We start from the raw sequence: 22241 nt of genomic DNA on the forward strand, positions 1-22241 counted from the left end.
GGGCGTGGTGGCGCATGCCTGTAATTCCAGCTACTCAGGAGGCTGAGGTAGGAGAATCGCTTGAACCCTGGAGGGGGAGGTTGCGGTGAGCTGAGATCGCGCCATTGCACTCCAGCCTGGGCAACAAGAGCAAAGCTGCGTCTCAAAAAAAAAAGGAAAAAAGAAAAAAAAAATCCCTTTCTCACTGGTTGGAGAAAGAAGACCTATGTTTACACTCCGACAATATCAGAAAGCTGTGCCAGGCCATGTTATAACCAAAAGGTAAATCTGTGTGATTGGGTTTAATAGGTTTCTAGGGTTGTTAAAAATAACTGGGTAAATTAAACTCTTTCAAGTTTGTAACAGGAAACCAGATTGAAGCTGGCTTCCATTACCAATAAAGTTTGTATTGGATGGTGTGATCCGCAACAGAGTACGCAGTGGTGGGGACTGGCATGAGGGGTGGGCGGGAGAGACCCTAAAAATCCACCGCCCTTCGGCCGCAGGGGACTTCACGGTGATGAGCCCGAGGTGCCCATCAACTCGGGCCTGAAGGACCAGCGTCTTGCCCCGCCCATCGCCGTCTGAGGTTAGGACAAAGATCGAGAGGCTGGACAGGGCTGGGGAGGGCGCTCCAGGGAAGCCGATCTAGCGTCGATTCCTGCAGTTGCGGCCCGGGTCCCCGCGCCTGGGAGAGGAGGCGACGCGTGGCCGGCGGCTTTGTGGCGCGCGGGTTCCAGCGCGGGGGCGGGGAGAGAGGGCGAGCTGAGGGCCTCGAGTCCCAGCACTCCGCCCCGCTGCGGGCGCCGGGCATGGCCAGCCCCTTGCCGTCCGGCTTCCCCGTGCGCAGGAACAGCCGCCTGGATGTGTTCCTGCGGCGGCAACTGCCGCCCGAGGTTTACGACGCGGTCCGCGCCTACGAGCCATGCATCGTGGTGTCCAACTCTGAGAACCACATCCTCAAGTACGTGGTGCTAAGCGACCGGCTCGTCTACCTAACCGAGAACCCGCCCAAGTCCATCCGGCGTGTAGTGGCTCTGCGGGACGTCGTGGCCATTGACCTGGTGAGCGGCGCGGGTGGGCAGGCGGGCTCGGGAGCGCAGTGAGAACTCCCGGCTGGGGCCCCCAAACTCAGCCCTCCTGCGCGGGGAGGGCTGCCCCATCCTGCCCTCGACTCCCCTCCTCTTATTTGAGAGCGAGGAACACAGGGAAGCTGTGGATTGCCGTGAGCACTCCTAATACAAACACGTCTCCCATTCTCCTCGTGTCTGCATGTTCACCCATTGTCCCGCCTCCCCTACCCCACGTAGGGCTACAGGTTTGAGAACCGAGCTCCCTATCAAAAATACGTTTTAAAGTCATTCGTTTGTTAACAAAGCACCTAGTCAGTGCCAGGCACTGTGCTAGACTCGGAGGATGCAAAAACGAAAGAGGGCCCCTACCTAGAAGCACTCGCTGGAGGGCTAGAAAGCCAACACCCGTGCAAATAAATGCTGTGTGTTAAGTGCTGTTATATCTCATTTACTTTTTTGCCCCCGATGCTTAGAGCATGTTAGGTGCTCAATAAGAATAAATGCATAAGGCCGGGTGCCGTGGATCACGCCTATAATCCTTACACTTTGGGAGGCCAAGGTGGATAGATCACCGGGGGTCAGGAGTTCGAGACCAGGCTGGCCAACATGGTGAAACGCCGTCTCCACCAAAAGTACAAAAATTACCCAGGCGTGGTGGTGTGCACCTGTAATCCCAACTACTTGGGAGGCTGAGGCACAAGAATCGCTTGAACCTGGGAGGCGGAGGTTGCAGTGAGCCGAGATCGCCCCACCTGCACTCCAGCCTGAGCTACAGAATGAGTGAGACACCGTTCCCCTCCACCCCCTCCCCCGCAAAAGAATAAATGCATGAATAAGCAGATGCGTTAATGAGATGCGCACAGGACGCTTGGCAATCTCAGGCGGATCACTTGATCCAAACTGGGCGCAGGGCCTACTGGGAAACGTCTTGAAAGGAGGGGCGTCGACGCTAGGAGCTGGGCCTGAAAGACGTCGGGCCTGCCACAGCCTGTCCCCGGTTTTCGGGTGCTGCTCCTGTACCCCTTTCGTCCAGGAATAGATTTACCTTGTAAACCAGCAACAGACTGGAAGCACGGTCTCCTCTCCAATTACTGTTTTCCCCGCCTGGCTCCCTTTGTCTGAGCTGCTCTCCAGGTGTGTTCTTGGTTTTTCCGTTGGGGACAGGTGTCTAGCCTCGTTTTTTCATTCCCTTGACTGAGCCCCAAGGGAGAGGTTGGCGAGACGCTTGATGGAGCTGTTTTGCTGAGGAGTCATGGCTTGTTTTGAACGAGTCTGTAAGAAAAGAATGAAATTAAATGAAAAAAAAAAGATTTTTTTCTACTCGGAATACCTTTGTGAACTAATATAACTGTGCCAATTTATTTTCTTTGTTGAGGAAAAGTTCGGGGTACAACATTGCTTTTCCTCACTACCATTGTTTCCATTCTCTTGAACTAAAACAATTTTTTTGGAGACAGTCTCACTCTGTCATCCAGGCTGGAGTGCAGTGGCACCATCACGGCTCACTGCCGCCTCAGCCTTCAGGGCTCAAGCGATCCTCCCACATCAGCCTCCCAAGTAGCTGCGACTACAGACTCATGCCATCACAGCTGGCTAATTAAACAAATTTTTTTTGTAGAGACAGGATCTTGCAGTGTTGCCCAAGCTAGTCTCAAACTCCTGGGCTCAAGTGATCCACTACAGACAAGAGCCACCGCACCTGGCCTTGAACTAAATTTTTTTTTAAATTTAAATTTCCTTTACTAAGTGTTTTTTAAAACTTTAGACTGGGCAAGGTGGCTCATGCCTGTAATCCCAGCATTTTGGGAGGCCAACGCAGGGGAATCACATGAGCCTAGGAGTTGGAGACTTAGGTAACCTAGCAAGACACCGTCTCTACAAAAATAAAAATAAATAGCTGTGTATGGTGGTGCATGCCGGTAGTACAAGCTACTTCATAGGCTGAAGTGGGAGGATACTTTGAGTTAAGGAGTTCGAGGCTGCAGTAAGCCATGATCTCACCACTGCACTTCAGCCTGGGTGACACAGCTAGACTGTCTCTAAACAAAAAAACGAAACATTTTAAAAGGGGCCAGGTGTGGTGGCTCACGCCTGTAATCCCAGCACTTTGGGAGGCTGAGGCAGGTGGATCACCTGAGTTCAGGAGTTCTAGACCAGCCTGGCCAATGCGCCACTGGGTGTGGTGGCGCATGCCTGTTATCTCAGCTGCTCGGGAGGCTGAGGCAGGAGGATCACTTGAGCCAGGGAGACAGAGGTTGCAGTGAGCTGAGATGGCGCCGTTGCACTCCAGACTGGGCAACAGGAGCAAAACTCTGTCTCAAAAACAAAAAACTTTGAAAGCTCAGCTTTTTCTATTGTCTCCAGTGTAAACATTTATTGTTCTGACACAAAAGTAATGATTTTAGGATATTGTTACTCTCCTCCAAAAGAGACATTTATTTATGTCAATAGTGTTATATATCTCTTGTTTTTTTGTTTTGTTTTGTTTTGTTTGGAGACAGGGCCTTGCTCTGTTGCCCAGGCTGGAGTGCAGTGGCCCGATCTCAGTTCACTGCAACCTCTGCCTCCCTGGCTCAAGTGATTCTCCCACCTCACCCTTCTGAGTAGCTGGGACTACAGGCACATGCCACCATGCCTGGCTAGTTTTCGTATTTTTTGTAGAGACAGGGTTTTGCCATGTTGCCCAGGCTGCTGGGCTTAAACGATCCACCCAGCTTGGCCTCCCAAAGTGTTGGCATTACATTACAAGCATGAGCCACTGTGCCTGGCTTGTTTTTTTGTTTTGTTTTGTTTTGTTTTACCTGTGAGAATCTAAAAAGTACTGTAAAGCTCCTTTGGTCCTGAGCCAAGAATCCTACAAAAAAGGATACCAATTTATTTATTCATGCTTTCTGGACAAGGTTTACCTTTCAGGCATAAAGAATGTGTAATGGCTATAAATGTCCTGAACAAATCTAAGTTTTCAACATTGTAGCTTGAATGTCCATCTTGCACAATATAGTTCAACTTTGGAAGTTGCGATAGGCAGAATAATTAAGCCCCAAAGATAAGCACATGCTAAATCCCTGGAACCTGTGAATATATTACATGGAAAAGGAGAATTAAGGTTGCAGATGGAATTAAAGTTGCTAATAATTTGTCCCTAAAATAGGGAAATTAATCTGGAGTATCTGGATGGGCTCAATGTGAACACATCTTTTTTTTTTTTTTTTTTTTTTTTTTGAGATAGAGTCTCGCTCTGTCACCCAGGCTGGAGTGCAGTGGTGCAATCTTGGCTTGCTGAACCTCTGCCTCCTGGGTTCAAGCAATTCTCCCACCTCAGTCTCCTAAGTAGCTGGGACTACAGGCACGCACCACCATGCCCGGCTAATTTTTGTAGTTTTAGTAGAGACAGGGTGTCGCCATGTTGGCTAGGCTGGTCTCAAACTCCTGACCACCTGGCCTTTTACACTTTTAAAGATGTGCTTATGGCTGGGCGCAGTGGGTCAACACCTGTAATCCCAGCACTTTGAGAGGCCCAGGCGGGCAGATCACCTGAGGTCAGGAGTTTGAGATCAGCCTGGCCAACGTGGTGAAGACCCATCTCTACTAAAAATATAAAAATTGGCCGGGTACGGTGGCTCACTCCTGTAATCCCAGCACTTTGGGAAGCCAAGATGGGCGGATCACCTGAGGTTGGGAGTTCGAGACCAGCCTGACCAACATGGAGACACCCCGTCTCTACTAAAAATATAAAATCAGCCAAGCATGGTGGCACATGCCTATAATGCCAGCTACTCCGGAGGCTGAGGGAGGAGAATAGCTTGAACCCGGGAGGCGGAGGTTGCGGTGAGCCAAGATTGCGCCATTGCACTCCAGCCTGTGCAACAAGAGTGAAACTCCGTCTCAAAAAAAAAAAAAAAAAAATATATATATATATATAAATTAGCCAGGAGTGGTAGCACACACCTGTAAGCCCCGCTACTCAGGAGGCTGAGGTGGGAGAATTGCTTGAACCCGGGAGGCGGAAGTTGCAGTGAGCCAAGATTGCGCCATTGCACTCCAGCCTGGGCAACAGAGTGAGACTCTGTCTCAAAAAAATAAAAATTAAAAATTACAAAAAAAGTGGAAGAGAGGGGCAGAAGAAGAGTCGGTGGCCAACTGATGCAGCATGAGAAAGACTCGACTAGTCATTGCTAGTTTTGAAGGTGGAAGAAGGCCTTAGCCAAGGAATGTAGGGGGCCTGTAGAAGCTAGAAAAGGCAAGGGAATGGATTTTCCCCTAAAGCTTCCAGAAGGTCCTGCCAACACATTAATTTAATTTATTTATAGAGATGGGGTCTTGCCATGTTTCCCAGGCTGGTCTCAAACTCCTGTCCTCAAATGATCCTCCCACCTCGGGAGGATTCTAAAGTTGTAACTGCCCAATGGATTCACCTTCCCTGCTGCCTAGACAGAGCCAGTTTATCAAGACAGGGGAATCACAATAGAGAAAGAGTAATTTATGCAGAGGAGGCTATGCAGGAGACTGGAGTTTTATTATTACTCCGATCAGGCTCCCCGAGCATTCGGGGATCAGAGTTTTTAAGGACAACTTGGTGATGGGGGGAAGCCAGGGAGTCAGGAGTGGTGATTGGTTAGGCAGGAGATGAAATCATAGGGTATGGAAGCTGTCCTCTTGTACTGAGTCAGTTCCTGGGTGGGGGCCACAAGATCAGATGAGCCAGTTAATCGATCTGGATGGTGCCAGCTGATTCATCAGGTTCAGGATCTGCAAAATATCTCAAGCACTGATCTTAGGAACAAATAAAGTCCTTTATGCCTCTGAGCCCCAGCTCTCCTTGTTCCATGTTAGGCCAGATTAACTCTAGTTCCTGACATATGTCACATTTATCTCAGGGGAAAAAAAGCCCTTACAAATAATACAGATAAAATTCTATTCCCTTCACAAAGGAAAAAGAATTAAAGGTAACAGCAACAAAATTTAGACAGTTAGACCAGAGTCTACACATGTTTGTTTTGAAGAAGGGTACAAGTGAGATTTCCCTTCCAGCAAAAATGAGCTTAACGTGCACTTCACGATCTCAGTACGTGTTTGATGTGGTTCATTTTCTCAAAGAAAGGGCTTCCAAGTTACTTGGGCAGATATTTTATAAAAGGCTGACATTTCCTTAAAAGTTACTTTTGAAAGAATTCTCTAGAGTTCTGCTCTTGGGTGCATCAAAATACCACTTAAGCCCTTCTAAGGTTAGACACTTTTTTTTTTTTTTTGAGCAGGAGTCTCGCTCTGTTGCCCAGGCTGGAGTGCGGTGGTGAGACCTGGGCTCACTGCAACTTCCACCTCCTGAGTTCAAGTGATTCTCTTGCCTCAGCCTCTCGGGTAGCTGGGATTACAGGCTCGCACCACCACACCCGGTTAATTTTTGTGTTTTTAGTAGAGACGGGGTTTCACCATGTTGGCCAGGCCAGTCTTGAAATCCTAACCTGAGGCGATCTGCCCACCTCGGCCTCCCAAAGTGCTGGGATTACAGGCATGAGCCACCATGCCCAGCTGGTTACATTTTTAAGTGTGAGAACAAATACGCAGAGCAGTCTATGAATATCCTACAGATCGCTGTCCTTCAAATCCATCTCATCACCTACAGGAAAGAAAATCTGTCAACTCCAGCAGCCCTTGCCTCTCTTTCTCCTAGTCCTTTCACTCCTTTTGTGAATATCTGCTCTCTAGGTATCCTGGGCTCCATGAGGCCTCTTGAACAAGAACAAATGCACCTTTTACAGCCTGGCCTGCTTGCTTGCCATGAACAGTTTGTCCTCCTTCAAGGTGGTTGAAATAATCACATTTTTAATCACTAGTTTTATCCTTGGTGACATTATTGAACACCTACTACTTGCTGTGCAGTCTAAAAAAGAATAATACATTCCTTTTCTAAAGGAGACAGTCACTGGAACATAATAGTTCAAAACAGTAGAATTTCCAATAGAGGTATTCCTAGGATGCTATGATACCACAAAATACTGTCTTCTGATTTTGCATGGAGAGAGGAAGGGGAGGTAAACAGAATAGATTAAGGAGGTGGAATAGTGTAAGTACCTAAGATCACAGGCTCTGAAGTCAGATTGCTTGTCTTCAAATCCGAGTCCTGCCACAACCTTGAAAAAAACTACTTAGCTTCTCTCTGCCTCAGTTCCTTCATCTATGAAATGGAGAAAATAATAAGAACTACCTCTTAAGGTTGTTATGAAGATCAGTTGAGATCATTCATGTGATACATTTAGCACAGTGAATAGGTCAGAACAAGCAATCAATGCTAGTTGTTATTACTTTGCAGAAATATGAAGGACTCTTGAAGGATGAATGCTATTTTTCCAGGCATGCATTGTGAACCTATGTCTATTATAGCAGTTAGCTCACTGCCTTATAATTAGCTGGATTCATTTTTGTCTCCACACAATATCTTAGTCATCTTTGTAAACCAGGCCTGGCAAATATCAGTTCAATGTGTACTGGTTGAATGGGTAAACGTATAACAAAGGACAAAGCTCATATTTGGTTGATTTATAGTTGTGGACTTCTTTTTTTAATCAATTTTTTTTTTACATTGTATCAGCACATTTACCTATATTATGAAGGGGGGAAGGGAAATGTTGGGCCCAGCGTGGTGGCTCATGCCTGTAATCCCAGCACTTGGGGAGGCTGAGGTGGGCGGATCATGAGGTCAGGAGTTTAAGAGCAGCCTGGCCAATGTGGTGAAACCCCGTTTCTATGACAAATACAAAAATTAGCTGGATGTGGTGGCACGCATCTGTAGTCCCAGCTACTCGGAGGGCTGAGACAGGAGAATTGCTTGAACCCGGGAGGTGGAGGTTGCAGTGAGCCAAGATCGCGCCACTGCACTCCAGCCTGGGCAACAAACAAGACTCTGTCTCAAAAAAAAATTGGTTGTCTTATTTATAATCAGGAAAATCCAATTAAACAAAAGAGGTACTATTTGGTTTTTCTTGGTTTTTTTTTTTGAGACTTTGTTGCCCAGGCTGGATTGCACTGGTGACACCTCTGCTCACTGCAACCTAGACCTCCCAGGCTCAAGTGATCCTCCCACCTCAGCCTCCTTAGTAGCTGGGATTACAGGCACACTCCACCATGCTCGGCTATTTTTTGTAATTTTTGTAGAGACAGAGTTTTGCTATGTTTCCCAGGCTGGTCTCAAACTCCTGGACTCCAGTGATCTGCCTGCTTCAGGCTCCCAAAGTGCTGGGATTACAGGTGTGAGCCACTGCGCCCGGCCAGAGATCAAAGTTTAACTATAAACTAGGCTCCTCCCAGAATTAGTTTCATGGATGCCCAGGAATGAACAAGGATTGCTTGGAGGTTAGAAGCCAGATGGAGTTGGTTAGGTCGGATCTCTTTCACTCATAATTTTTTTTTTTTTTTGAAACGGAGTCTCACTCTGTCACCCAGGCTGGAGTGCAGTGGCACGGTCTTGGCTAACTGCACTCTGCCTCCTGGGTTCACACCATTCGCCTGCCCCAGCCTCCTGAGTAGCTAGGACTACAGGCACCCGCCACCATGCCCAGCTAATTTTTGTATTTTTAGTAGAGATGGGGTTTCACCGTGTTAGCCAGGATGGTCTCGATCTCCTGACCTTGTGATCCACCCGCCTCAGCCTCCTGAAGTGCTGGGATTACAGGTGTGAGCCACTGTGCCCGGCCATCAGTTATAATTTTATAAGGGCAGTTTTACTTATAGAGTTGTTGGATTAAACTGATTAATAAATTAAATATACTTAAAAGAGTGCTTAGAACATGGTAAGACCTATATATGCATTAGTTATTATTAATAACCTTTATTCACATATATTAAGTCTATTAAGGCACACTATGAATCTGTAAGATTGATATCGTCCCTTTTTCAAATTAGGGCACCTGGCTTTAGGAAATTTAGCAAATTTGGAAAGAAAATAATTGTTTTTTTGAGTACTGATTATGTATTAGGTGTTTTAAAATGTTGTCTCATTTATTCTTTTTTTTTTTTTTTTGAGACAAGAGTCTCGTTCTGTGGCCCAGGCTGGAGTGCAGTGGTGCAATCTCGGCTCACCACAAACTCCGCCTCCCGGTTCAAGCGATTCTTGTGCCTCAGCCTCCCAAGTAGCTGAGGTTACAGGGGCACACCACCATGCCTGGCTAATTTTTGTATTTTTTAGTAGAGATGGGGTTTCACCATGTTGGCCAGGCTGGTCTTGAACTCCTGACCTCAGGTGATCCACCTGCCTTGACCTCCCAAAGTGCTGGGATTACAGGCGTGAGCCACCGTGCCCTGCTGAGTTTATTCTTCCTAAAAATTCTGCCTGGTAGGTATATCAGGTTCAATGTGTTCAAAAACACAATTTCTCATTTCCACCCCCAAATCCATTCCTCCTTGGTTTTCCCTATTTTACCAAATGACATCATCTTCCATCATCCTTGATTCAGTCTTTAACTTGCCAGATCCAACTCGTCAGTTGGTTCTTTTGACTTGTTTTCCAAAATATATTCATGAACTTTCTGACCCTATTTTCTGTTGCCACCTGTCCAGTTTCTTAACTAGACTTTTGAAATTGCCTCCAAACTCATTCCTTCCCATATAGCAGTTGGTGGAACTACCATTGCAAAATTATAACTGAGACAGTGAAAGAGATCTGACCTAACCGACTCCATTTTGCTTCTAACCTCCAAGCTATCCTAGTTCATTTCTGGGCATAGGCTGAACTAACTTTTGGAGGAAATTAGTTTATAGTTTATAGTTTAAAACAAAGATAATAACAGCCCTTTCCCAAAACAAACACACTTCTTGCCTAAGAACTAGACTGCCATTGTAGGACTAACAAATTAGCCATAAGATTAGAAATTATGGTTTAGGAGACATGCAGCTGGAGGCTACAAGATTCTGACTCTCCTCAAATTGCTCCAGGGGATAACATCACTATTGTAAAATCTAAGATCAGTGCTTGAGATATTTTGCAGACTCTGCACTTGATGAATTGGCTGGCACCACGCAGATAGAATAAACTGAGTTGTCTGATCTTATTGCCCCCACCCAGGAACTGACTCAGGGTAAAAGAACAGCTTTGGCTCCCTATGATTTCATCTCTGACCCAACCAATCAACACTCCTGACTCACTGCCCCCACCCAAAATTATCCTTAAAAACTCTAATCCCCGAATTCTCAGGGAGACTATTTTGAATAATAATAAAACTCTAGTCTCCCATATAGCTGGCCCTGCATGAATTACTGTTTCTCTATTGCAATTCCCCTGTCTTGATAAATTGGCCTTGTCTAGGCAGCAGGCAACATGAACCTGTTGGGTGGTTACATTGCGGTTATCTTTGAAACATAAATCATAAATTAAATTATAACATGCTTCTGATTCAAAATCTCCATGAGCCTCCAAACTCCTTATTGCTTACAAAAGCCTGCATGATTTAACCCTGCTGGCTCTTTGACTCATCTCCTACCACTCTTCCCCACGTTCTTTATGCCCTTCTATACCTCAGGGCCTTTGTACTTGCCTTTCTACCTAGAACACTCGAGATCCTTAGGGGTTGGTTCTTTTGTGTAAGTCATATTTCAGCCCAAACTCAGCATCACTTCCACGAGGATGCCTCTCTAACCACTCAAACTAAAAGTACCATTCCCCCATCACACTTACCCATCTGTTTGTTTCAAAGTAGTTATCACTATTTGCATTTTATAAGATTATCTTGTTTAACAATTTGCTGTTCTCTATCTCCCATGGTAAATGTAAGCTGCTACATGGGAGTAGGACCTTGCCTCTCTTGTTCATCCCTGTGTCACTGTGCCTCACATTCCCTGACACTTAGTAGACGGTCAATAACTATTTGCTGATTAGAAGAATGAATGAGTTAATTAATTAATGCTCAGATCTATCATATAGCTTATCTCTTAGAGAAGGAGTTGATATTTCCTTATATCCAAGTGTTGAGGGATCCCAGAAATTGACCACTTATCACACTGGCCATTACTCAGGCAGTGGGTGGCAGAGCCTGGATAAAATCTTATAGGTCTCATGATGCTCATGTTTAGCTCTCTACACGCTTCTTTGTGCATATTGTGAGATGATCCCTGTATTGTTTAGCTGTATCGTGCGTTTTTTTGTTTTGTTTTGTTTTGTTTTTGTTTTTGTTTTTGAGACGGAGTCTTGCTCTGTCGCCCAGGCTGGAGTGCAGTGGCACGATCTCGGCTCACTGCAAGCTCCGCCTCCCGGGTTCACGCCATTCTCCTGCCTCAGCCTCCGGAGTAGCTGGGACTACAGGCGCCCGCCACCACGCCCGGAGACTTTTTTTTTTTTTTTGTATTTTTAGTGGAGACGGGGTTTCACCGTGTTAGCCAGGATGGTTTGGATCTCCTGACCTTGTGATCCGCCCACCTCGGCCTCCCAAAGTGTAGGGATTACAGGCGTGAGCCACTGCGCCCGGCCTATATCGTGCGTTTTGACAGGTATTAAGAGTTACGTAAGCTGAGGCCATATTATAGATGCTTCTTTTCTTTTCCAGCTTTCTTCTTTATTTCGACTACTTTATAGCATTTTAAGGCTCTCACTGTGGGAGACAGCAGGAAGTGGTAAACTCATATTAGTCAATTTGTCTTTTTCTAAATTATTTGTTTGAATAGAATAGTATGAAAATTGCATTCAGGCCGGGCGCGGTGGCTCACAACTGTAATCCCAGCACTTTGGGAGGCCGAGGTGGGCGGATCACAAGGTCAGGAGACTGAGACCATCCTGGATAACACCGTGAAATCCCGTCTCTACTAAAAAAATACAAAAAAATAGCCGGGCATGGTAGCGGGTGCCTGTGGTCCCAGCTACGCAGGAGGCTGAGGCAGGAGAATGGCGTGAACCCGAGAGGCGGAGCTTGCAGTGAGCAGAGATGCGCCACTGCAGTCCAGCCTGGGAGACAGAGCAAGACTCCGTCTCAAAAAAAAAAAAAAAAAAAATGAAATTGCATTCAAGTCTTAAGAAGCTTCATGAAGGCAGGCATCTTGTCAATTTGATTCACTACTATATTCCCAGTGATTGTAAGGACAGTGTATTGGTCAGATTAAGCTGCACTAACAAATAGCCCCAAAGTCTCAATGCTTCAACACAACAGAAGTTTAGGTCTGATTCAGGATTCAAGCTACTTATTTATCACAGATTAGCAAGGGGTTCTGTTCACTTTTTTTTTTTTTTTTTTGAGACAGGGTTTCATTCCTGTCACCCAGGCTGGAGTGCAGTGGCATAATCTTGGCTTACTGCAACCTCTGCCTCCTGGGTTCAAGTGATTCTCCTGCCTCAGCCTCCTGAGTAGCTGGGACTACAGGCGCGCACCACCACACCCGGCTAATGTTTGTATTTTTAACTGAGACGGGATTTCACTATGGTGGCCAGACTGGTCTCAAACTCCTGGCCTCAAGTGATCCACCTGCCTCAGCCTCCCAAAGTGCTGGGATTACAGGCGTGAGCCACCACGCCCAGCCAGGTTCTGTTCATTTTTAGAAGTCCCAATATATGGGCTGGGTGTGGTGGCCCACGCCTGTAATCACAGCAATTTGGGAGGCCAAGGTGGGCAGATCATTTGAGGCCAGGAGTTTGAGACCAGCCTGGCCAACATGGTGAAACCCTGTCTCTACTAAAAGATACAAAAATTAGCTGGGTGTCTTGGCACATGCCTGTAGTCCCAGTTACTTGGGAGGCTGAGGCATGAGAATCTCTTGAACCTGGGAGGCAGAGGTTGCAGTGAGCTGAGATTGTGCCACTATACTCCAGCTTGGGAGACAGTAGGACTCCATCTCAAAAAAGAAAAGTCCCAAGATATGGGATACTTAGTCACACATCTTAGTATAAGAGGTTTCATCTCATCCATCTCAGCACATGTTTGCTTATTCACCATGACAGGGAGAAATTAACTTAGTAAATTTATGTACCGGTTTTTAAGCTTCTACCTAGAACTGATACATGCCACTTTTCACATTTTATTAGCCAGAGTCAGGCACATGGCCATGCCTAACTTAAAAGGGGACAGGAAAATGTGATCCAACCATGTGTGCATTCCACATGTCTGGAAGAAAGGAAAACAGTAATATTTGTGAGCAGTACTTAATGACTATCTCAAACAGTTGACATTTATTGAGTGCTTACTATATGCCAGTTAGATGCTGTTCTAAGTGCTTAGCTTGGAACTTCATCCTCATAACAACTCAGATAATATTCTTAGCTCAGTTTTACAGACAAGAAACCTGAATTACAGAGAATTTAAGCAATTTGCCCAAGGTTGTCCATTAAGTGGCAGAACCAGAATTTGAATTTAGATCATCTGGCTTCAGAGTCAGTGCTTTAATCTCTAGGCTACAGCTCCTTTGGTACCTAGTAGATCATAAAAGAAAATTTTTTTTGGTTGCCTGAATTCCCACAAGACTTTAAGCCTTTTGAAAACAGAAACCCATCTTACATTTTGTATGTTTCAGTTTTGGCCTTTGTAGTAAGAGCTCAAAAATACTTATGGTGAATTGAACTGAACAAATCAGAAACTAGATAATCAACTGCTGAAAGCTTAGGGGTCTTTTTTTCTCTGAAATTAAAAGCTGATAAAAGAAATATGAATCAAGGCTATGAAAGCAAGAATAACGGATAAGATAAATATAGATTTATTCACAAAATATGGGAAACCAAGAAATAAGAGGTACTCCTTTGCATTTTGAAAGTAACATTTTAAAATTTACAAAGAAATCACAAACATATTAAAAAGTGGGCCAAGAGGCTAGGTGCAGTGGCTCACGCCTGTAATCCTAGCACTTTGAGAGACTGAGGTGGGCAGATCACTTGAGGTCAGGAGTTCCAGACCAGCCTGGCCAATATGATGAAACCCCGCCTTTACTAAAAATAAAAAAATTAGCTGGGGGTGGTGCACTTGCCTGTAATCCCAGCTCCTCCGGAGGCTGAGGCTGAGAATCGTTTGAATCCAGGAGGTGGAGGTTGCAGTGAGCTGAGACCACACCACTGCACTCCAGCCTGGGCAACATAGCGAGACTCCTCAAAAAAAAAAAAAGTGGGCAAAGGACATGAACAGATACTTCTCAAAAGAAGATATACATGTGGCCAACAAATATGTGAAAAAAATTCAACATCACCAATCACTAGAGAATGCAAATCCAAATCAAAGTGAGATACTATCTCACACCAGTCAGAATGGTGATTATTAAAAAGTCAAAAACAACAGATGCTGGTGAGGTTGTGGAGAAAAAGGAACCCTTTTACAATGTTGGTGGTAGTGTAAATTAATTGAATCATTGTGGAAGACAGTGTGGCAATTCTGCAAAGACCTAGAGGCAGAACTACCTGGCCGCTGCACTCCAGCCAGGACAACAGAGCAAGACTCCATCTAAAGAAAAAAAAAAAAAAGAAAATGTGGTACATGTACACCATGGAATACTATGCAAGCATCAAAAGGAATGAGATCATGTCCTTTGCAGAGACATGGATGGAGCTGGAAGCCATTATCCTCAGCAAATTAATGCAGGAACAGAAAACTAAATACCACATGTTCTCACTTATAAGTGGGAGTTAAATGATGAGAACACATGGACACATAGTGGGGAATGACAGACACTGGGGCCTGTCAGAGGGCGGGGGTGGGAGAAGGGAGAAGGGAGAGGATCAGGAAGAATAGCTAGTGGATGCTGGGCTTAACACCTGGGTGATGGAATGATCTGTGCAGCAAATCACCATGGCACGGATTTATCTATGTATTAGATTGGTGCAAAAGTAATTGCTGTTTCGGACCGTGGATTTTAAATCATTATAACTAGGCTCAAACACATCTTTATTCATTAAGATAGTAACCATTACAATCAATACATTTTTGCCAACAAGAAATAAGTTTGTTAATTCCTATAGCTTAAAAATCCATGCTTTGGGGCTCAACAAACTCTTGGAAAGCATTTTCTGCATCCTGCTGGTTGTGGAAGCATTTTCCCTGCCAAAAGTTGTCAAGATGCTTGAAGAAGTGGTAGTCAGTTGGCAAGAGGTCAGGTGAATATGACGGATGAGGCAGAATTTCGTAGCCCAATCTTTCAACTTCTGAAGTGTTGGTTGTGTGATGTGCAGTCGGACATTGTTGTGGAAAAGAATTGGGCCTTTCCTATTGACCAATGTTGGCTGCAGGCGTTACAGTTTTTGGTGCATCTCATCTATTTGCTGAGCATAATTCTCAGATGTAATGGGTTTGCTGGGATTCAGAAAGCTGTAGTAGATCAGACCGGCAGCAGATCACCACACAAGGTGACCATGACCTTTTTTTCAGTGCAGGTTGGCTTTGGGAAATGCTTTGGAGCTTCTTCTCAGTCCCACTACTGAGCTGGTTGTCGCTGATTGTAGTATAAAATCCACTTTTCATCGCACATCACAATCCAATCAGAAAAACTGTTCGTTGTTGCATAAAATAAGAGAAGATGACACTTTAAAATGATGATTTTTAAAATTTTCGCTTAACTCATGAGACATGCATTTATCAAGCTTTTTCACATTTCTAATTTGCTTCAGATGCTGAATGACCATAGAATGGTTGATGTTGAGTTCTTCCGAAACTTTTTGTGTAGTTGTAAGAGGATCAGCTTCGATGATTGCTCTCAATTTGTTATTGTCAGCTTCCAATGGCCAGCCTCTATGCTCCTCATCTTCAAGGCTCTGGCCTCCTTTTCAGAACTTCTTGAACCACCACTACACTGTACACTTGTTAGCAGTTCCTGGGTCAAATGCATTGTTGATGTTGCGAGTTGTCTCCACTGCTTTATGACCCATTTTGAACTTGAATAAGAAAATTGCTCAAAAAGACAAAAATAATTTCCTTTTCCTCTAACCTCATTTCCATACTCTAAAATAAATATAAAATATGGGCTTGGCATGGTGGCTCATGCCTGTAATCCCAGCACTTTGGGAGGCAGAAGCAGGTGAATCACTTGAGGCCAGGAGTTCAAGACCAGCCTGGCCAACATGGTGAAACTGTCTCTACTAAAAATACAAAATTAGCTGGGCATGGTGGCACGGGCCTGTACTGCCAGCTACTCAGGAGGCTGAGGCAGGAGAATTGCTTGAACCTGGGAGGTGGAGGTTGCAGTGAACCATGGTCACACCACTGTACTCCAGAGTAAGACTCCCTCTCAAAAAATAAATAAATAATAAAATAAATATAAAATAAACAGCAAGTAATAAGTCATTAGCAAAAAAAGCAAGAAACATGCATTAAAACAATGTATAACATAACCACATTTATTTAAGAACGTATTCCAATATCAAACAGCAAATTTCAACAATGCAAAAACCGCAATTATGTTTGCACCAACCTAATAGCAAACCTGCACATTCTGCACATGTACCCCTGAATTTAAAAGTTGAAAATAAAGACTGGGGATGGTGGCTCACACCTGTAATCCCAGCACTTTGGGAAGCCAAGGTGGGCAGATCACCTGAGGTCAGGAGTTTGAGACTAGTCTGGCCAACATGGTGAAATCCTGTCTCTAATAAAAATTAAAAAATTAGCCGGGCATGATGGCGGGCGCCTGTAATCCCAGCTACTCAGGAGGCTGAGGCAGGAGAATCACTGGAACCTGGGAGGCGGAGTTTGCAGTGAGCCGAGATCTCGCCACTGCACTCCAGCCTAGGTGACAGTGAGACTCCATCTCAGAAAAAAAGGAAAAAAAAAAAGTCGGAAAAAAAGGTAATGTTTTGATAAAAGTAAGATAAATTAATATCAGTTGCAAATATAAATATGGTGAAAAATGATGTAGATACATTTGTGAGTGATATATTATTCTTAGAGACCCCACAACTCTCCATTCAAGATTGTCATCCTTCAAAGCCCAGACTGGTGTCTTTGCTGTTGTTGATGAGGTTCAAGGACCAGTTTAGCTGAAAAGGCCCAGGTGGGATGTAGCATCCTTTTCCTAGGGCCAGGATGTGAAAGATTTTTACTTTTAGTCTTTCTTGGCTGTGTATCCAGACCCTGAGGCAATGATTTTTCAAGCCTAACACTGAAATAATTTTCAATATTATGATGAGGCACTGCCTAATTCTCAAAACTGGTAATTCTTTTGGGAATTTGTAGATGGATCATTCATGCCAGCAATATTCATAGATTCTAAAAATAGCTCATCTACCCAGACTTCCTTAGGGATTGGTACACTAAAGCCCAGGTAGAATATAATGGAAAAAAAGACCACCTGGTGGAGATGGCAATGAGGTTTTTAATTATGAAAATGAGAGGGTTTGCCAAGTTCCAAATGGAAAAATAGTTTCTACTTAAGACTAAGCTTATGTACAATGTGAAGGTAATTGCTAATGTGGTTTAATTTGGGGAAAAGCTACTCAGAATGTTTTCATATATTGGCCACTGTGTTAGTAGATTTTCACGAGAGAACATGAACGAGAAGATTAAAAAATATATAAATAAATTTTAACCCCCTAAAAAAATTTATCGGTAGATTCAATCCTTTGGGTTTACCATTGGTCCTCTTTTAGATTCTTTGAAATACTCTCAGATCAGGTGACTCATTAAATTACAACAAATAATTTGTTACTTGCTTTCCTTCCTTTAATGGAGACTGGAGAGTTAGAGTTTGCTGTGCAGAGAAGTTGGGTCCTGAAAGGACCATGGAAGCTGAAAGATGTCTCACAATTTAGCACTTGCTGGGTCTTACACTGATTTCAAAACTGTGGCCCAGTTGATCTCCAAACTTTTCTCTACATTGTGCACTTCCATTACATGGATATCAGATTTTGTTTTCTTTATTTTTTTTCAAGACAGGGTCTTGCACTGTTGCCCACGCTAGGGTGCAGTGGTACAATCTCAGCTCACTGCAACCTCTGCCTTCTGGGCTCAAGCAATCCTCCTACCTCAGCCTGTGCAAGGACTACAAGTACACGCCACCACACCCAGCTAATTTTTCATATTTTTTGTAGAGACAGGGTTTCACCATATTGCCCAGGCTGGTCTCAAACTTCTGAGCTCGAGTAATCTGCTTGCCTCAATATTAGATTTCATATGGAGTATTCCACAAATGTTTTGAACTACCAGGAACCAAAAACATAAAAGTGAATAAAAATGGTACCTGTTTTTGAGTAACTCATAACTTAGGGAAGGAGGCAAGCAAATGAGGAAGAAGGAAAACAGTTATAAACAGATAATGATAATGAAATGTGAAAACAGATATAATAAGCAGAATATTGTAGGAAACCAGAAGAGAGAGTGATATATTCTGTCGAGGGCATGACGCAGGTAAAGTTTCATCGAGGAAGTAAAAAGCTTAGTCTTAGAGAATGATTAGAAGTTTCTAGGCAGAGAAAAATGGCTAGTGTGTTCCAAAAGGAGGGAAAAACATGTGCTTGATCAGGTTTCTACAATGTATCTAAACTCAAATAGGGACTTAGTAGAGCCAGGCCGGGCATGGTGGCTCATGCCTGTAATCCCAGCACTTTGGGAGGCTGAGGTGGGCGGATCACCTGAGGTCAGGAGTTTGAGACCCAGCCTGGCCAACATGGTGAAACTTCGTCTCTACTAAAAATACAAAAATTAGCTGGACATAGTGGTGCATGCCTGTAATCCCAGCTACTCAGGAAGCTGAGGGAAGAGAATCGCTTGAACCTGGAGGCAGTGGTTGCAGTGAGCCAAGATCGTGCCATTGCACTCCAGCCTGGACAACAGAGCAATACTCTGTCTCAAGGAAAAGAAAAGCAAAACCTAAAAAAAATTACTAAAAGCCTCAAGATCATTAAATTCAAACCATTTCCTACAGCTTAAGATTTAGGTTAAAATAATAGGTAGTCAGACATAGTTCGCAATAAAATATTGCCATGGAATACTTTCAAATTTAAATGATCAAAAAATGAATTGTTTTGCTAAACTACAAATCAGTTTATATGATTAAACTCTTAGGGTTTTTTTTGAACAAAGGTAAAAAACATCGTTTAATAGCATGTTCTCAATACTTGCTTACAAATGAACTCTTGGGTTTTATGAACCTTTGGGCAAATCCCTTAACTTCCTCCATGCCTCAGTTTCCTCAACTATAACATATAATATCTATCTTCTAGGGTAGGTATGAAGATCAAATAAGTAAATGTACAAAAAATGCTTAGAACAGATTTTGAACAGAGAAAGTACTATGTAAGTGGCTAGGTGCAGTGGTTCATGCCTGTAATCCTAGGACTTATGGAGGCCGAGGAGAGAGGGTCACTTGAGGTCAGTAGTTTGAGACCAGCCTGGCCACCATAGTGAAGCCCTGTCTCTACTAAAATACAAAAATTAGCTGCGTGTGGTGGTGCATGCGAAAAAAAAAAAAAAAAGAAATCATTGCCAAGACCAATATCATGACACTTTCCCCCTGTATTTTCTTTGTATTATTATTATGTTTTTATTTGGGACAGAGTCCCACTCTGTCACCCAGGCTGGAGTGCAATGGCATGATCTCAGCTCACTGCAACCTCTACCTCCTGGATTCAAGCAATTCTCCTGCCTCGGCCTCCCAAGTAGTTGGGATTACAGGTGTGCACCACCATGCCCAGCTAATTTTTGTATTTTTCTTAGAGCCGGGTTTCACCATGTTAGCCGGGCTGGTCTCAAACTCCTGACCTCAGATGATCCACCTGCCTCAGCCTCCCAAAGTGCTGGGATTACAGATGTGAACCACCACACCTGGTCACCCCCTGGATTTTCTTATAAGGAGTTTTACAATTTCATTTCTTAACATTTAAGTCTTTAATCCATTTTGAGTTGATTTTTTTATAGTATAAGATATTCTGATATAATTCTTTTGCATGTGGATATCCAGTGTTTTTGGTTTTGTTTTTTTTGAGACAGGGTCTCACTCTGTCACCCAGGCTGGCGCACAGGAGTGCCATTTCGGCTCACTGCAATCTCTGCCTCTTGGGTTCAAGTGATTGTCACACCTCAGTAGCTAGGATTACGCGTGTGTGCCACCACTCCCAGCTAATGTTTTTTTGTAATGTTTTTGGTAGAGACAGTTTTGCCGTGTTAGCCAGGCTGGTCTCAAACTCCTGACCTCAGATGATCCACCAGCCTCGGCCTCCCAAAGTGCTCGGATTACAGGTGTGAGCCACCATGTCTGGCTGATACCCAGTTTTTCCAACATATCCTTGTTGTGTATTTTTGGCATTCATGTGGAAGATCAGTTGACCATATATGTGTGGGTTTATTTCTGGGTTCTCTATTCTTTTGTTTTTGTTTTTTAGAGATGGGGTCTCACTCTATGGCCCAATGTGGAGTGTAATGGTGCAATGGTAGCTCACTGCAGCCTTGAACTCCTGGGCTCAAGCAATCTTCCCAAGTAGTTGGGATTACAGGTGTGAGCCGCCATGCCTGGCTCTGGGCTCTCTATTCTCTTTCAATGGTCTATATGTCTGTTTTCACATTAGTACCTTACAGTTTTAATTACTAGAGCTTTATAATATATTTTAAATCAGGAAATGTGATGCCTTCAGCATTTTTCTTCTTTCTCAAGATTGTTTCAGTTATTCAAGTTTTTTTCTTCTGGTTTCAATTTTAAACTTGGTGCAATTAGCATCTTTTTATCTTTCATTTTTTTGAGACACAGTCTGTTGCCCAGGCTGGAATGCAGTGGTGCAATTTCAGCTCACTGCAACCTCTGCCTCCTGGGCTCAAGCGATTCTCATGCCTCAGCCTCCCAAGTAGCTGGGACTACAGGTGTGTGCCACCACACCCAGCTAATTTTTGTATTTTTGGTAGAGATGTGGTTTTGCTCTGTTGGTCAGGCTGGTCTCAAACTCCTGACCTCAAATGATCCTCCTGCCTCGGCCTCTGAAATTGCTGGGATTATAGGCATGAGTCACCGCAACTGGCCTATCTTTTTTTTTGGGGGGGCGCATGGGCAGAGTCTCACTCTGTCACCCAGGCTGGAGTATAGTGGCACAATCTCGGCTCATTGCAACCTCCGCCTCCTGGGTTCAAGCAATTCTCCAGCGTCAGCCTCCCAAGTAGCTGGGATTACAGGTGCCCACCACCACACCTGACTAATTTTTGTATTTTTTGTGGAGACAGGGTTTTGCTATGTTGGCCAGGCTGGTCTGAAACTCCTGACCTCAAGTGATGCACTTGCCTCTGCCTCCAAAAGTGCTGAAATTACAAGTGTAATTACACTTGTAATTTCAGCCACCATGCCTGGCCAGCATCTTATTTTGTAACACTCTAGTTTGGATTATTATCAGCTTGATTTTTTTTTTTTTTTTGAGACGGAGTCTTGCGCTATCTCCCAGGCTGGAGTGCGGTGGCACGATCTCAGCTCACTGCAACCTCCACCTCCTGGGTTCAAGCAATTCCCCTGCCTCAGCCTCCCGAGTAGCTGGGATTATAGGTGTGCATCACCATGCCCAGCTCATTTTTTTGTATTTTTAGTGGAGACGGGGTTTCACCATGTTGGCCAGGCTGGTCTCGAACTCTTGACCTCCTGATCCACCAGCCTTGGCCTCCCAAAGTGCTGGGATTACAGGCGTGAGCCACCACGTCTGGCCTATCAGCTTGATTTTAATAGTATATAAAAATGTTGCTTCCATATAGCTCTGTTCTCTCCCCCTCCTTTGTGCTATTACTGTCATACAGATTACATTTTATACATTGTGTTCCCATCAACACAGATTTATAAGTACTGCTTTATGCAGTGGTCTTTTAATTAGATAGGAGATAAAAAGAGTTACAAACAAAAAATACATTTTAAGGCCAGGCACAGTGGCTCTCGCCTGTAATCCTAGCATTTTGGGAGGCTGAGGCTGGCAGATCGCTTCTAGTCAGGAGTTCAAGACCAGCCCAGCCAATATGGCGAAACCCTGTCTCTACTAAAAATACAAAAATTAGCCAGGCATGGTGGCACATGCCTGTAATCCCAGCTATTTGGGAGGCTGAGGCAGGAGAACCACTTGAACCCGGGAGGCAGAGGTTGCAGTGAGCCAAGATTGTGCCACTGCACTCCAGCCTGGGCAACAGAATGAAACTCCGTCTAAAAAAAAAGACATTTAACTGTCTTTTATTTTTACCTAAGTATTCTTTTTTTTTTTTTTTTTTTTTTTTTTGTAGAGAGATGGGATCTCACTATGGTGCCCAGGTTGGTTTTGACTTCTTGGCCTCAAGCGATCCTCCTTCCTCAGCT

At 44.3% G+C, this 22241-nt stretch overlaps 1 protein-coding gene across 2 annotated transcripts in view; it reads left to right on the top strand.

Annotated features, from left to right (window-relative positions):
* Positions 1 to 564: 564 nt before the first annotated feature.
* The window catches only part of C10H12orf56 (chromosome 10 C12orf56 homolog), a 116510-nt gene continuing 94833 nt past the window's right edge, over positions 565 to 22241 (top strand). The window contains exon 1 of one of the 2 annotated variants that reach the window (XM_019037809.4): positions 565 to 1043. In XM_019037809.4, coding sequence (XP_018893354.3) covers positions 792 to 1043 — 252 coding nt within the window. In that variant the 5' untranslated portion in view covers positions 565 to 791. The remainder of the gene's footprint in view (positions 1044 to 22241) is intronic. The other variant, XR_002008012.4, reaches the window with a different exon arrangement.

The sequence above is a fragment of the Gorilla gorilla genome, chromosome 10 (assembly GCF_029281585.2).
Source record: "Gorilla gorilla gorilla isolate KB3781 chromosome 10, NHGRI_mGorGor1-v2.1_pri, whole genome shotgun sequence".
Lineage (NCBI taxonomy): Eukaryota > Metazoa > Chordata > Mammalia > Primates > Hominidae > Gorilla > Gorilla gorilla.